The following is a 16979-nucleotide window of genomic DNA, read 5'->3' on the forward strand; positions in this document are numbered from 1 at the left end:
TATAGAACTCCGGCCCAGCTAGCTAATATGATACCAGGATTGAACCCTAACTGCTGGCACTGAACAAGCCAAGGGATGGTTCTCCCATATGTGTTGGGAATGCCCAGAGGTAAGGGGATTTTGGAATAAAATCCTTAAGGTTATTAATGAAGTTTTTAAAGTGAAGTTACCTATAGACTTCAATCTTATGACAATGGGTATACTAGGAAACACGGCCATAGAGAAAGGTGACCAGCACACCTTCAAAGCAATGATACTAGCAGGAAAGGCAACAATAGCTTTAGGTTGGAAAAAAAATAAAAAATAAACAAATTCCTTCCAGCAGCACCTTAAAGACCAACTAAGTTTTTATTTTGGTATGAGCTTTCATGTGCATGCACACTTCTTCAGATACACTGATTAGAAGTCCCCAGAGAACTTCTAGAGAAAGGGTGTAGAGAAAGGGTGGGGAGGGGTGAACAGTAGAGGTCTGGGCTAATTATTTGTTTGAATTTATTCAGTCAGACATTGTGGCAGTAACGTCACAGGAAATAACATGGAGGGCCAAGTCTACTATTATAAGGACCAGATGGAACCCCCATCTTCAATGGATAACAACTACTGGACCAGAAGACATTCAGTGGAAATTAAAGACATTGTGCCTGTGGCTGAGGACAACTGTTTGAACCCTTCCAATGGATTATGGGTGGGGGAGGGGGTGGGAAGGGAAAGAAAAAATGGTACGGGAAATTAAAAATTGGAAGGAGAGAATATAATGTATGTAAAATTCTCATACTTTAATAAAAATATTTTTTTTAAAAGGGGGGGGTGTTGAGAGTTGTTAGAAGACACCTCCCATTCCCCTTATAAGACCCACAATTCCCACAGTTCCCTGTGAAGAGCGATTGATTGTTAAAACACTCTGAAAACTGTGGCTCTGCAAAGGAAAAATGAGTGTGGTACTCACCACTGTGAGCATCATTTAATTCATCCAAAAACTGAGCTCAGCTTTTGGAAAATACATTTTGGTCTGGATCCATCAGAAATGCCCAGAACCACAAATGTGCAGAAACAGAGTGCTCTTCCAGTTAGGAACAAGTTACTCCTGCTATACTGCTCTGCTGTTCTTTGTGGCTGATGCTTTTCTGCCCCTATAGGACTGCAAAAACAGAGCCTGTCTCTCCGTTAGTTTTCAAAAGGGAGTGATTTGTATGAATGAGAGGGTTTTGACTTTCTGCCAAGTGGTTTTCAGGCAAAAAAGAGGAGCCGCTTTCTGTCAACAGTCTAAATCTGGCTTGTACTTTACACCTGCGAATGTTCTGGAGGGCTTGGTTGCAGTTGGCTGGTCAGTTGGAGCTTAGCTCACGGTGACCTTGCCTTGGCTTTGCGTGTTTGTAGTGTAATCATTGCTGATTGTATGTTTGACTGTTGAGGGACACACTGGTGAATAATTGCTTTGCTAATATGAATACATGCTGTTATTGCTATGTAAATGTGCATTGCTCAGGTCATATCTACACTTGAGAGGAACGTAAAGGTCTTCCATACACACAAGGTCTTCAATACAAGGTGCGTGGAATGTATTCCATACACAGAAACTATTGGTTCTTGTGTGAACAACTGTGCTGTTGTCACATTGGGGCGGGCATGATTAGAGGGTAATTGTGGGTGGTGTTAGAGCAGAGGTCAGCAAACTTTTTCAGCAGTGGGATCATTCCACTGTCCCTCAGGCCTTGTGGGGGGCCAGACTATTTTTTTGGGGGGGGGGGAATGAACAAATTCCTATGCCCCACAAATAACCCAGTGATGCATTTTAAATACAGTGGTACCTCAGGTTAAGAACTTAATTTGTTCTGGAGGTCCGTTCTTAACCTGAGGTACCACTTTAGCCAATGGGGCCTCCTGCTGCCACTGCAGAACGATTTCTGTTCTCACCCTGAAGCAAAGTTTTTAACCCGAGGTACTATTTCTGGGTTAGTGGAGTCTGTAACCTGAAGCGTCTGTAACCCGAGGTATCACTGTAAAAGCACACATTCTACTCATGTAAAAACACCAGGCAGGCCCCACAAATAACCCAGAGATGCATTTTAAATAAAAGGCCACATCCTACTCATGTAAAAACATGACTATCCGCGGGCCAGATTTAAAAGGCGATTGGGCCATATCCGGACCCCAGACCTTAGCTTGCCTACCCATGTGTTAGAGCATCTGCTGGGCACAATGAAGCCTCTGGCCAAGAGTTTTCCTCACCCCCCCCCCCCGGTTAGAGCTGCTGTGTTGTATTACGGTAGTTATTCAGTGTTGGACTAGGTTCTAGGAGGCCAGGGTTCAAATCCGCATGCAGCCATGAAGCTCACTGGGTGACTTTGGGCAAGTCAGTGCCTCTTAGCTTTAACCTACCTCACAGGGTTGTTGGGAGGATAAAAAGGAAGTAGGAGAACCACATACGACACCATGAGCTCCTTGGAGGAAAGGTGGGATAGTTGTAGTAGAGGCTGCAGTAGTAATATAAAGATCAGCAGGAAAATGTAGGCAATGCGTAGCATAATTGCTGAAGCTGGGAAGGGGCCAAGCAATTGGTAGCGGGTTCATTGCCCGCCCTATATACTTCCTTGATCCTCCCTGTAACTTACATGTACATGGATGCAAATTGCTTGACTTGCATAAAATATAGTGGGCAGAATTTGGGTTACCTTGGTGGGTGGGTGGGTGCGCGCACGCATGTGTGTATTACGTATATTGTATATAAATGTGGCTCTGCCTAGAGTGACTGTACTGGTGGTAAAACGGGTTACAGGCTCAAATCGATGCAGATTTATTTGAAAGCAAGCCCAGCTGCATTTGTAAATATACCCAACCAAAATATCTTGGTACCAGGAATAAGGGAAGTCCAAATGGAACTTTTCCCCTGTGGTGATATTATCAATATAATAATCAGTAGTCTGCAAGGTTGGGTTTAGTAGCCAGCCAAAATGTGTACTTCCCCCTGGCACTGACTCTCCCCCAAGAGGCAAGATGTTGCATCACAGCAAAGTCTGACTTTTGTCTTTTCCCCTAAAAATAAATATAAATAAATAAATAACTCATGCTTTAGCCTTTGTCCCGTGTGGTGTTTCCAGTGGCTGGACAGCCTTGTTGACTAAGATAACAGGCTCACATGGTGGATCCAAAGAACCACTTTAAAGTGTCTAGAGACTGGTTCTCCATCAAAAGCAAAAGGCAAAGCTCAGTGCTGTTCTTGCTGCTTGTATCTTCTGGGTTCCTGCTTCCCTTGTCCTTTTGGGGAGGTCAGGCTGCTGCCTGCAGCTAATTTATCTCTTCTCACCCAGCTCTTTTGCTTATACCTTCCCAGAGCCTTTCGTCTGATGTGGTGAGTATCTCATCCAAATACAAGCAGATGTACGAGTGTCGGCTACCTGCTGCCGCGGTGAAGATCCACCAGGAAAAAGAGGAGCACCCACGGAGTTACAGTGGACTTGGGATCTCAGAACTGCTTAAGCCCATGGAAGTGGCTCCTTGCCTTATCAAGGTGACTTTGTGCTAAGGGTTGGGATTCAATGTTGGGAGACCAGACGCAAGAAGAGAAACAGTGGAAGCCATCCCTGGGTACTCTGTTAACGAACTGCGAGTGAAGCCCGTTCCCCCTGTCCCTGGAGAAATTTGCAAGGATGATTACCCTCAATCATCCTTGTTTTTCCTTCGCCAACAATCTCTTGCTGTCATGGGGACTGCCTCCTTTAAGGCAGAGCGGAACCGGAAGCCAGTACTCTGCTAAAATGCTAACTTGAATCTTGCCTTATTAAAACTCCATTGAGATTATTCTTCTCTGCCTCCCCCTCCCCCCCTCTCCACTCCTGAGTCCTTGAGTTTTCCCCACTTTTATAACCAAAACTTCAGTGAAACTCAACACTTCCATGTCCACTCCACTCATTTGCATGATTAGGCATTGCGGAATTTGGGTGTAATATTTCAAGAGAATTATAATGCAGTGGGGCTCTTACAACAATATTTTTTGCTTCAGCCAAATCACCTAGGCTTTAACTTCTCCCTTTTCACTCAGACCAAGGACTGGTGGACGTATGAGTTCTGCTACGGGAAGCACATCCAGCAATACCACATGGAAGGTACTCTCTTCTCTTTTGTCAGTTTCTCCCAACTGCTTGGTTTAGGTTCAAAGTAGGGATGGGGAGCCTCTTACCCACCAGACCCTCCCATCCAGCCTTCTGCAAGCCCCCCCCCCCACACCCCAGACCATGTTTGCTGGCTTCACCCAACCAGGCTGGGTTCTTTTCATCTCCATTGTAACGGAAGGTTTAAACCTCCCCACCTGGATGCCACAACAGAGAAGAATATATGATTCAATCAGAATGGAAGTGGGCTGGTGGTGGCAAAGACAGGTCTGGGAGTCATGCTTGCCTGCTTCTCAACTGCAATATACATTGGCACAATTTGCGTTGGTGGAGCAGGAGGGTTGCTGCAATAACCCACTGTTCCAGAGGGCCCACCAAGTCTCAGAATGGCTTCTGGGAGGTGAAATGGAGGTGTGGTATAAAAGAAAGCCAAGGAAGTCTTATTATTCAAAAGCGTTCCACTCAACTTCCTCTGGATACAATGCTCATTTTTTCTTTTAATATTAGTCAGCCTGACAGGTCTTTGGCATGAAAAGTAGAGTAGAATAATCAGTGCACAGTTAAGCCAGGGATAGGGAGCCTTTGACTCTTCAGATGCCTCTGGACCACAACTCCCATGATTGCTGACCAGGGCTGGTGGGAGTTGGACTCCAGCAGTATCTGAGAGCCTCCGGTGCTCCATGTCTGGATTCAGCTTGCCACTTCCTTGCTGCAAAGTGCCTCCCACTTTGCTGATCTGCAGTGGAAAAGGAGCAACCAAAGTCCCCAGAATTGTGTCGTGAGTGTGGTGCCACCCTTTTAATAAACCTTAACGTTAGGTTTACCATGTCTGTATACATGGTTAATTCTTACAGTAGTCTTATAACAAGAGGTCCATAGTCTCCTCATATTGTAGAGTTTGGCCAGGGTGGAGGTCTTCCAACACTGTCAAAGGCTGATGACTGAAGCAGTTCATGTCAGCAAACCAGGAATGGCTGTCCAGCTACTTTGAAATGATAAGGTGCATGGTTGTGTTCTCAAAAGGAATTGGGGGTTCTTCAGTCTGTTGCGGTCTCCCTTTTTGCATTAATATGCAGATTTGAAAGTTTACTTCGTACTAATCCCTTCCGTTTCTTAGCTGGGATAGCCCCTAATCTATAATCACAGATTTTATGCAAATAAAAACATGTGTCAGGAAACTAGTGGCATGATTAGCTTAGACCAGGATATTTAACGTTTTGTTTTTAGTGCAAGGCTGTTTTTTGTGGGGGTCCATAGAATCATAGAGTTGGAAGGACCACAAGGGCCATCCAGTCCAACTCCCTGCAAAGCAGGAAACACCATCAAAGCATTCCTGACAGATAGATGGCTGTCAAGCCTCCGCTTAAAGACCTCCAAAGATGGAGACTCCTTGGCACAAATTCCACTGCCGAACAGCTCTTACTTTCAGGAAGTTCTTCCTAATGTTTAGGTGGAATCTTCTTTCTTGTAGTTTGAATCCATTGCTCCCTGTCCGCTTCTCTGGAGCAGCAGAAAACAACCTTTCTCCCTCCTCTATATGACATCCTTTTATATATTTGAACATGGCTATCATATCACCCCTTAACCTTCTCTTCTCCAGGCTAAACATACCCAGCTCCCTAAGCCGTTCCTCATAAGGCATCGTTTCCAAGCCTTTGACCATGTTGGTTGCCCTCCTCTGTATCAGTGTAGCCAGATTCATAGCTTGAATTTACACTGTGGAGGCACAACTGAAGCAGGTCTTTTCTCAGCCTCTGGTTCAAGCTAAGATGTTGTTGTTGTTGTTGTTGTTGTTGTTGTTGTTGTTGTTGTTGTTGTTGTTGTTGTTGTTGTTCTCTCCTGAGGTCCAAGCTTCCAGTTAACCAAGTCACACTTTTCATCTTTCCCTGTGTCTTCCCCCACCCTGCAGAGTCTGAAATCAAAGGTGACATTCTGTACCTGGGGTACTACCAGTCCGCATTTGACTGGGACAATGAAACTGCCAAGGTGGGTGTTCCCTTGGCCCTTGATCACTTCATGCAATGGGGAAAAACTTGAGTGAGCTTGGGGGAGGGTATGCTATGGACAGTCTGCAGCTGTCCCTGAATAAACTCTTGCTTGCATCTAGGCCCAGCTCAAAGCAGATTACCTTCAGCTTCTGCTCAATAGGGGCTTGCAGATAATTTTAAAAAGGATCAAAGCAGTGAAACTTCCCCCTCCCCCAAAGGCCTTGAGTGTTTTCTGGTTCTCTCTCCCCACATCACAGGCTTCCAAACAGCACAAGCTGAAGCGTTACCACAGCCAGACATATGTCAACGGATCCAAGTGCAACTTGAACGGGAAGCCTCGGGAGGCTGAAGTCAGGGTAAGGAAATGAACTTGGTTGCACTGACTGTGAGGAAGTTTCCTGAGTCAGCAGCTGAGAGGAAAGGAAGTCTGGCTCTCTTGTCCTTTAGAGCCATTCGTGGGCAAGTGAAAGACTCCATTCAGGTAACCAGAGCTGTGTGATGGACAGGAACAGACATTGTCCATGTATCCCACCAGATGCTGCTAGACTACAGCTGCCATAATTCCTGGCCATTGATAATGCTGGCTGGGGCTGATGAGAGTTGGAGGGCCACAGGGTCCGTGGTCTATAGTTGACTTGAGAGATGCTGAGTGGAGAGTTGGAAGTTGGACCTAGGAATGCTTGGAGTATGGGTTCTCCTCCTATGTTTCATGCAGAGGAGAGAGCTATAAAGAGCTTCCTGCTTGTGTTGTCATGTGTGTTAGTTTGTTCCCCATTTTTTCTCTTGTGAATGCCAAGCCACCTTTTTAAGGTGTTGTTGTTAACATATAAAACTCTGACCAACTCAGGGCCAGGGTTTTTCTGACATGTATAGAAAACTCACCTGCTTGCTCAGGCTTTCCCTGACAATTACCGTAGCATTGGATCCTTCTGCCCTACACCATAGGTGATAATCCACAATGTACTTTTTTATTGGAATAATTTTATTGCATGTTTTCTTTATATCTTGGTAAACTGCTTTGAGGTTTATTTGTAATCATAAGAGGTATCAAATAGATATAATCAATAAGTAAATAGATTAGGCTCACAGCTTCTTTTATGTAGCCACCGAGGAAGTGTTAGGAAGTGCACATTGTGAAACAGAAGGAAATGGAGGGACATTGTCTCATAATTTACCCTGCTGCTGTTTGAACTTGGGCTGACCCTTCAACCCAGGGATGCAGGACCTGTGCCACTACAGATCTTGCTAGTTGCAACTCCCATCACTCCTGACCATTGGCTATGCTAGCTGCGGCTGATGGGAGTCCAACCACATCTGGAGGGACTCGGGGTCCCCATGTTCTCTTGAACCAATGTGACCTCCCCCCTTCATCCTGCCAGAGATACCTGGATTCCATGCATGCGCCTTTCAAAATGAGATTAGCCTCTCTTCTGGCCCCACTGCTGGCAACTCATGGAAAGCTATCCTGGGGGTAAGGGCCGTAGCTCAGTGGGTGGAGCATGTGCAGTGGGTGCAGGAGTCCCAGGCAAAATCTTGGCCACATCCATCTTTAAAGGCTCTCCAGGAGCAGGGCAGGGAAAGTTTGGTGCCTGAGGCCCTGCAGAGCTGCTGGTCGCCAGAGGAGGAGAACACAAAGTGCTAGGCTAGATGGACCCTATAATCTGAGTCAGTATACAACAACTTTCTATATTTTTCTATATCTAAATCGCAGTTTCTGTGTGAGGAAGGGTCAGGTGACTACATTGCCCGTGTGGATGAGCCCCAGTCCTGCTCCTACGTGTTGACCATCCACACCACCCGCATCTGCCACCACCCATTTCTGCGGCCACCGTCCACTGCCACCCCTCAGACCATCCGCTGTCACCCGGCCCTGAGCCCTGCAGAATATGTGGAATATGTCAAGGCCCAAGTGTGTAAGTAGTACAAATGGTCAGGGAGGAGGTGGAGGCCCCTTCAGTGCCCTCTTGGCCAGGGCGATTCGCTTTGATCTGGTGACCTTTTTAGAACTTAGCCCTTGCAAGGCAGGATACAGCAGTGGGACAGAAGTATCTTAAGTGCATTTGAAGCGTAAGTCCCTTCTTTCAGGGAGATTGAATGGTGTGTAAAGTACTCATTGTGTGCATTACAGCCTCAAAGCAGAAACAGAATAAAGTCCTTTCCTCGTTTGCCTTCTCTGTTGCTGAGAGAATAGGCATGGGGGGGACGGACGACAGTGTGGTATAGTGAAGACTGTGCTGGCTTGGATTCAAATTCCACTTAGCCTGAAAAGCACTGGATTACTTTATCACATATTGTATTGTCTTGTTGCATTGGAAGCTATGATGATGACCTGTTTCTTACCTGGACATACTGGGGTGTGTGTTTGCGCATCTAATGTATATTGTGTAAATTTTTGCAGCTGACACAAAGCGCAAAGTGGAGGAGATCTCTGAAGAGCTGAAGACTCTAGACACACGACTGTGGAATGAGCGAGACCCCAACTCTGCCGTTCAGGATTCAGATGGCAATGGTAGGGAACTAGCTGGCAAGACAGTTCTGCAAGGATGTTACTGAAATCTAGCTGTGGGGTGGGGTGATCACATGGAACCTGAGGCAAGTCACCATTTTAAAAAGTCAGTAAATACAGTAGACCCTCCAGATATGAGGCCCGTATGTACCCTGAAAAGTCCGCATCTAGAGGTGCCACTTCTGTGCATGTGTGCATGCACACGTTCGCAACCTGAAAGTTACGTTACCCCAGGTAACGTAACCCGAGGGTCCTCTGTATGGCCTTCAGTGCCAAAAAACATACTGGTTCTGATTTTTGTGTTGGGATAATGTGCAAGGACCCTTACACAATGTACCTTCATCCTTAGGGGCACTCTGCAGTTTCAGGTGTCTATTGGTGCTATTCTGTCGGATGGGCAAGCTATTGGAAAGAAGGCATTGAACCTGCCTTTCTTCTCCTGTGACAATGGCAGTGCCCTACAAGAGGCAGAAATGCATATTTTTCTCGTATTTGAGAGTTGTGCTCTCAGTGTACAACTCAGGACTTGGTTGGCTTCAGTGTTCAGGAATTGTAATGATCTGATATTGTATAAAATTTTACATAAAGGTCTTCCAGTTACACAAGCTTAGAAATCATTTTAGAAAAGTAAATATATAAGCAGATTGTCTTAAACTTTTTGCTCATCATTGTAAAAGAAAATATATTGTAATCCACTTTTTCATTAGTGGGGGGTAAGGTTCGGGGTGAAACAGGACCTTCACATCTTTAGTGGGCAGTACCTGTTCTTGCAGGTTTGGAAGCTAGAAACCTGTAAAAAAGGAACTGTATTCTCAACGTGCTGAATTCTGCATTTGTGTGGTGCAGAGTATTCTCTATCCTGAGTGTAATTGTAGAAATGCTCTTGGTAAACCCAAATGACTTTGCTCCCACTTAAAAACTTTGTTTTGCCTGTTTGGTCAGTGACCCCAGAGCCTGTTCCAACGGCTTCTCCTCCTGAAAGCGACCCAGCTGATGACTCTGATTTCTGGGAGAGAGCGCTGCGGGGAGATGAGAAGAGTGCCCAGGTGCCAGACCAAACCAAGGTAACCTCCTGTCATCACACCTGATCATAACCAGTATTGGACAAATACTTTCAACGTATGTATGTATGTATGTATGTATGTATGTATGTATGTATGTATTCTTACCCTCAAAGCCGGTATATTTTCCTTTTTCTTGATTCTGACACCACCATTGTGGGAGTTCTTTGTTTTTTATTTAGGCATGTTGTTGAGGCACTATACGTATCCTCAGAATTATAAGATTTGACTTATCAGTGAATTATTTTATTTTATAGATTTATATTCTGACTTCAGAACATATCAGTCATAACAGGGAGACAATAAAATTCAAGTAATGAGAAAGAAACTCAGCTCATTGTCTTAAGCCTGCATAAACACAACTAACTGTAAGAGGCCTTTCTGGCTAAAAATATCTTCAAAGTGCGTTTAAAAGCACAAACAAGAATTACCTTCTGCATAGGATAATTATGGGAAGGGTGGAGCATCAGCTTTGCACACAGACTCAGTCCCCGGCATATCTAGATAAGGTTGGGAGAGGCAGATAAGGTTGGGAGAAAGCCCCTTGAAATAATAATAATAAATTGTCCAGTACCACCTTAGAGACACTTTTATTTGTTTATTTCGACTGTGTCAGACCAACACGGCTACCTACCTGAATCTAGAAAGCCCCTGTTAGTCAGTCAGTCAGCCAGACACTGGTCTGACACTGTCGAAGGCAGATTCCTATGTTCCTGTAAGTTGTCTCACCACTGTCAATGTCTTAGTGTTGCATCCAAGCACAGCCGTATGTTCCATATCTACTAAATCAGGGATGGGGAACCTCCAGGCCACCAGATCTCCACATCTGGCCCACAAGCTCACTTCAGCCAAGCCATGCCCACTGCCCTACAATTCACATGACACATCTCTAACAAAGCTATTTGGGGCTTTGCAAGGGACATCACAAGACCCAATAAATTACAGTGGTACCTCTACTTACGAATGTTTCTACTTACGAACGGAGCTCCGTCCGCCATCTTGGATGTGGTTTAGATAGGATTTTTTTCTACTTACGAATTTTTAGATAGGGTTGCTTCGACTTGCGATTTTTTTCTCCCAATGCATTCCTATGGGATTCGACTTACAATTTTTTTTGATTTACGAATGTGCATTTGGAACGCATTAAATTCGTAAGTCGAGGTACCACTGTATCTGCTTGTCAGGTCTTGAGGATTGCTTTGCAAAGTCCTCTAACAACCTGTGGGCAAAAAAGATCAGCTAGTGTCCTTTTAACACCAGGTGATCGGCCTGTCAAAATTGTCCTGTGCGAGGTGGGGGAGCTAGTGATCTGGCCCACTGGGCAAATACAGTTCCCCACTGCTGTATTAAATAGATGCATCTGTTCATTTTTGGCTCATGCACCATTGATGTTGGTGTTATGGTGTTTATTATTTTATTTACTAGCTGGCCCTGCCACGCATTGCTGTGGCTGATCCCTGTGATTGCCCCCACCCTGTCCCGATCCATGATCTATTCAGTTTGTTCCTCCCCACCCCATCGGCTTATCCCTGTGAATCCCCCAACTCTCTCTTCCTGGTAACCCCCACCCAGGGGAGGTGTGGTTCCCTGAGTGATCCTGGTATTTGGGGGGTGGGAGGGGAGGGTTGAGGAAATGTGAGGGTCCTTGGGTGGTCCTGGTATTGGTGGGGGAGGGGAGGGTTGAGGAGAGGGGACGGTCCGGGGGGGGGTCTTGGTATTGGTTGGGGAGGGTATTGTGGGTGGAGGGTCTTGGGGGTAGAGGGTTGTAGTGGGGGTTTGTAGTGGGGCAGGATTCCGAGGGGGTTAGTGTCCATGAGGGTCATGGGTCTTTGATTGTGGAGAGGCGTGGAGAGGGTGTAAGTCTGTGGGGTGTGGAGTGGGTTTGATCAGGGGGAGGGGGTTGTGGAAGTTAGTTTGGAGAGGGCTAGGGCTGTTGTGGAGGCGGCCTGGTCCGTGGGGATGGATCGGTGTGATCTCTGGGGCGGGGGTGGGTCCCGGGAGGCGGCGGGATCGGCGGGTGTGTGTGTGGAGTGGGGTTGCTCAGGGGGGAGGGGTCGCGGGAGGTAGTTTGGAGAGGGCTGGGCCTGTTGTGGAGGCAGTCTGGTCCGTGGGGGTGGCGTTATCGGTGGTGGCGGGGTGGTTATCGGGGTGGGGATGGATCGGTGTGATCTCTGGGGCGGGGGTGGGTCCCGGGAAGTGCAATCCGTGGGGTGGGGTGTGTGGAGTGGGCTTGCTCGGGGGGGAGGGATGGGAGGCGGGATCCGTGGTGTGGGGGTGTGTGGAGTGGACTTGGTTGGGGGGGAGGGGGTCGCTGGTATGTGATCTCCTGGGCAGGTGCGGGTCCCTGGGGTGGGGAGCGGCCTGGTCTCAGATGTGCGATCTCCGAGGCGGGCTTGGTTCTCTGAGGAGCGGCTTGGTCTCCGAGCGGTTTGCTCTCTGTTGGAGGCGTGGTCTCCGGGGAGTGAAGGATTGTGGGAGTATGTTTGTCCGTTGTTCGTTGAATGTCCACTGGAGGGCGCAATTTTTTGACCACAAATCCAGGTTTTTACCTGTGTTCGGTGTGTCAGCTGGTCAGTGTAAGTGCATGATTACCTGCTCACATGTGACTGAGGTTGTGGCCAAATTTCAGGACGATCGGGTAAGTGCTTGTGGGAGAAAAGTGGGGAATAACACACATGCACCTTCACCATTTATATATATATATATAGATTTGGTTGTTATATTTTTCTTATATTATTTATTTTGTTGTTATATTTTTATGTTGTGAACTACCCTGAGATCTGCGGACGAAAAATATTTATTAAATTTGTGTACCACCATCCAAAGATCCCAGGGCGGTTGACAACATAAAAATACAAAATGGGGTGGGTGGGTGGAATACATAATAAATAAAAAAAGCAATAACCCCCCCCCAAACACATTAAAAAGGCATAGAATGTTAATCAGCCAAACCTTGGTTGAAGAGAAACAATTTCTCTTGGTGTGTAAAGATATGCAATGAAGTGGCCAGGTGAACCTCCTGGGGAGAGTATTCCACAAATGGGGAACCACTGCAGAAAAGGTCTGTTCTCATGTTGCCACCCTCCAGGCCTCTCATGCACGAGGCACACAGAGAAGGACCTCCAGTGATGAATGCAGGGTCCGGGTAATAATGAATTCATTTGGCGAAACAAGTAGCTGAACTCAACAGTCTGTATCAGGCAGAAATTATTCCCTCGCAACCCTACAGGAGTGGCTTCTATGCATAGCACCCAAAACCATTTAACTTCTGTCTTTTTTCTGTAGGAGGAAGAGCCAATCATGAAGACAGCAGACAGTCACCTAGCAGGTAAGTGTGTGGACCATAAGTGCTATGGCTCTGGAAAACAATCCTCTTTGAGGAACATTCACATGAACCAAAGGATTCAGGACTTTCTGAACCCACCTTCTGTTCTTTCAAGAAGACTGTTAAGCAGTCAGACATTCTTTAATGGCCTGTTTCTTTGGAAACTGCTGATTCCTCCCCCTCCCCCCCTTAGGCATCCTTTCCTCTTTTTAACATGGTTTAGTGTTCAGAAAAAGAGGGGTGGGAACTGCAAGTGCTCCTGGATGACACTGGTTATCTATAGAGCTACTTCAGTCTGGATTTAGGTCTGGCTTAGGGATTGAATCAGCCTTGGTTATTTTAATGGATGGCCTTTACAGAGGGAGGGGCAGGGACTGTGACCTGTTGTTCTTACTCAATCTCTCAGCAACTTTTGAAAACATTGATCAACTTCCTGGGATGGAGGCACTGCACTAGAGTGGTTTCATGCCAACCTGCACAGTTGAGTCCAAAGAGTAGCATGGGAGGCGTGCACTTGGACTCCCTGGCCCTTAGACTACAGGGTTCTGCAGGACTCTGTTCTGGATCCAGTGCTATTTAATACATGTAATTTGGAGCAAGAGAAGCTTTGGAGCACGGTGCCATCAGTATGCTGATGACATGCAGCTCTGTTCTCCATCAGAATCAGAGTTTGTGAAAGCCCTGGAACAGAGCCTCAAGGTAGTGGTGGACTGGACAGGGGTCAATAAACTTGAGTTTGAATTCAGCAAAGATGGAGGCTTTGTGGGTGGGTGATTCCTGTATCCAGAAGATAGGCCAGTTGCCCTTTCTGGGAAGAGTTGCACTCCCTCTCAAGGAGCAGGTACATAGCTTGGGTGTACTCCTGGATATGTCCATCATTCGAGACCCAAGTGACCCCTGTGGCTAGGAGTGCCTTTTGTCAGCTATGGCCTTAACTGGATTAGGACCCATTGGCCACTGTAGTCCATGCATTGTTACCCTCAAGAATGGATTACTACAACTCACTTTATGTGGGGCTGCCCTCAGACCTGGTCAGGAAGCTCTGGCTGGTGCAGAATGCAGTGACCAAACTGCACATGGGGGCAGACAGCTGACAGCATGAGACACCTCTGTTAAAACATCTCTCCTGGTTGCCCATACGCTACTGGGCCAGGTTTAAGGCTCTTGTGTTGATATACTAAGCCCTGAGTAAGTTGGGTCCAGGATGCCCTAAGGACCGTGTGAACCCTCGTATCCAGATGGATCACTGAGATCATCCAGAGAAGTGCTGATAGTTTTCCCCAGGTCACTGGTCCCATGCTGTGGAACACTCTTCCAGCAGAGATCCAGCAGTCACTTCCATGCATTTCTTTTGTAAGTTAAGAGGACTATGCAGTTGTTTAAAATTTTGTTGAGAGGCAACTCATTTTAATTCTTTTGTACATTCCGCTTGCATCTTAGGCACATCCAATGTGCATTTTCAACCCTTCACAGTTGAAGGCTGGCCAGCTGAAATTGTGCAAATTAAATGCATGCAAAATTTTCCTGGTGCAAAAAGAACCTCCAAGATCCTCTCAGCATGCAGGCTCTGGAAGTCTGGTGGTAGCGCCATGAGATCTCATGGGAACTTGGATGGACTCATGAGATTTCACAAAAGCATCCTAAAGCCAGTATGCTGAGCATGCCTTGCCTGGTAGGCAAGGTGGAGAGCTAAGGTTTTTTTTACATCAGGAAAACCCAGCTTAGTGCTCCGGCACTGGAAGGCTAGGGCTGCATTTCCAGGGGGTTGAGTCTGTGTTTTTGCCATTACAGTGGTGCCTTGCTAGACTAATTTAATTCGTTCCACGGGTCTTTTCTTATAACGAAAAATTCGTCTAGCGAATCCCATAGGAATGCATTGAATTTGTTAAAAAAAAAATTTTGCCCATAGGAACGCATTAATTGAATTTCAATGCATTCCTATGGGAAACCGCGATTCGCTAGACGAATTTTTCATAAAACGAATTCGTCTAGCGAGGCAACCTCCGCTCGAAAAATCCTTTCGTTAAGTGGAAATTTCGTTAAGCAGGGCATTCGTTAAGCGAGGCACCACTGTACACTGAACCCTTGGATCCAAACCCCCACGTAAGATGCTTTTAAAGGTTTCTTTAAAAATGTTTTGATATTGCTGTATGCCAACTGGATACTTTGAGAGGGTGGTATATAAATTATTTTATTTATAATTTTTAAAAATGTGCTGTCCCGGATCTTTTCAGATTTCAAGAGAAAAATCCACTTCAAAGTTATCAAGAATCCTGGCGACCTGGTGCAGTTTATTCGTGACTTGAAGGAGAATGCCAGGAAGGTAAGATGTAGTGGAAGACTTGCTTCTCACCAGATTTACTCTGCTATTGCTAAGCTGCTTTTAGGTATACAATGTGGAATTGTTATCTGCCTAGTATATGGAACTTCCTGGTCCAGGGTCCAGGTGTTTGCTAGGGAAGAACAATTGGGAGGTCTTCCTGGGGCCACTGGACAGGGATTGTCCAGCCCTTTGTTATTATTAGCCAGGCTGCTGCTGCTTCTTTATTTGTTATGTTTATGTTGTAATGGCATCTCAGCTGGATCAATTTGAGTCTCGCCTTTGTCCCTCCAGGACAAAGAGATGGTGAGAGAATCAGAGGAAGCATCTCAAGAAACTCCACCCAAAAGTGAGCCATCGTTAGGGACAGAGCCATCTGAAGAAGGGGCCCAGGAGGATGAGAAGGATGAGGAAGACCTGCTGGGGAAGTTTGAGAAGGAACTGGAAGACATCCTGCTGCCTAAGTCTGAAATGGCCAAGCTGAAGGAGGAGGTAAAATCTGAGATGGAAAAGGAGTTTGATCACATCATTGATGAGGTGAGGATAGCTGTAATTTCCTTTCTGCACTACCCACCCGAGAAAACTGTTGGTGGGCCCTGGATGTTCTCTGTCCCCAATCGCCTCGTATTTGCATACATTTTGCTGCCTTTGTGGGGAAAAGGGCTATAACTTTGTATGCTTTTTTTGGTTTAGAAAAAGCTGAGAGGGAGGGACACAAAATTGGAAAAGAATGATGAATAGTAAGGAGAGGGAATCTTTCTGCAAGGTGAAGGAACTTTCTTCGGGCAGCACCAATGGTGAGGAGGGGAGGGGGCTAACAGAGGAAGTGGTGTCCGAATGATGCAGCAGCAAGACTTGTAGTCAGTATGGCTGCCTGGTGGAGCCTTCCAATCACAAGGACTAGAAACATGATTGAAAACGGAGTCTTGCAGATCCAAACTCTACACCAGTGGTTCTCAAAGCGGGTGGTCCAGCCCCCTGGAGGGGCAGGGGGGTTACCTAGCAGGCCAAGGGGGGACTGAAGGTGTAAATGACTATTAGACTTTGAAAACCTGGTATCACTAGATCAAGTTCATTTGTTTTGTTTAATTAATTACTAAAATAGTTCTGATTGGATTTTGAATAAATGTGCATTTAATTGTTGCTGTTTCAAATTTTATTGTGTTAATTACCTTCCGTAGTAGGTCATGCAAGCCAATGCTCTGAATATTGCTTTTAGTAGGAAGGGGGCAGTGGGGATGAGTGGATTCAGGGGAGCAGTGGCCCAAGAAAGTGTGGGAGCAACTGCTCTACACATAGCTGCAGGAAATGAGCCAGGCTGCTACTCAACTGGATCTCTCTCTTTCTCAATAAATAAATAGATCTTGGATTGTTTACTGGCAGGTGGAGGATGAGTTGGAAACAGAAGGCCTGAAAGGTGAGTTTGATCGAAAGCAAGCCTCCAAGTCTTTGGCTTCTACCCTCAACAAGCTTATTGACAAGCTGGATCCTGGCAAAGACTCGAATAAAGGAGATAAGGAGCAGGAGCCACAGCCAGGGGAGGAAGAAGAGGTAGCAGCAGATGGGGAAGATACTGCTGAAGAAGACGTAGCCAAACCAACAACTGGTATGTTCTCATATATATAAGGTTGACTTCATGTTTTTCAGTGCCAGTACATTTGAGGACTGTT

The 16979-nt window shown here is 46.2% G+C and overlaps 1 protein-coding gene across 4 annotated transcripts in view; it reads left to right on the forward strand.

The window, feature by feature from the left end:
• The window catches only part of OS9 (OS9 endoplasmic reticulum lectin), a 32900-nt gene that overhangs the window by 5916 nt on the left and 10005 nt on the right, over window positions 1-16979 (forward strand). For 2 of the 4 annotated variants that reach the window (XM_035102719.3, XM_035102731.3), the window contains exons 2-12: window positions 3332-3508; window positions 4040-4103; window positions 6019-6095; window positions 6355-6453; window positions 7809-8010; window positions 8496-8606; window positions 9546-9667; window positions 12950-12992; window positions 15224-15312; window positions 15604-15846; window positions 16693-16915. In XM_035102719.3, coding sequence (XP_034958610.1) covers window positions 3332-3508; window positions 4040-4103; window positions 6019-6095; window positions 6355-6453; window positions 7809-8010; window positions 8496-8606; window positions 9546-9667; window positions 12950-12992; window positions 15224-15312; window positions 15604-15846; window positions 16693-16915 — 1450 coding nt within the window. The remainder of the gene's footprint in view (window positions 1-3331; window positions 3509-4039; window positions 4104-6018; window positions 6096-6354; window positions 6454-7808; window positions 8011-8495; window positions 8607-9545; window positions 9668-12949; window positions 12993-15223; window positions 15313-15603; window positions 15847-16692; window positions 16916-16979) is intronic. The other 2 variants (XM_035102727.3, XM_088662831.1) reach the window with 1 other exon arrangement.

The sequence above is a fragment of the Zootoca vivipara genome, chromosome 2 (assembly GCF_965207765.1).
Source record: "Zootoca vivipara chromosome 2, rZooViv2.hap1.1, whole genome shotgun sequence".
Lineage (NCBI taxonomy): Eukaryota > Metazoa > Chordata > Lepidosauria > Squamata > Lacertidae > Zootoca > Zootoca vivipara.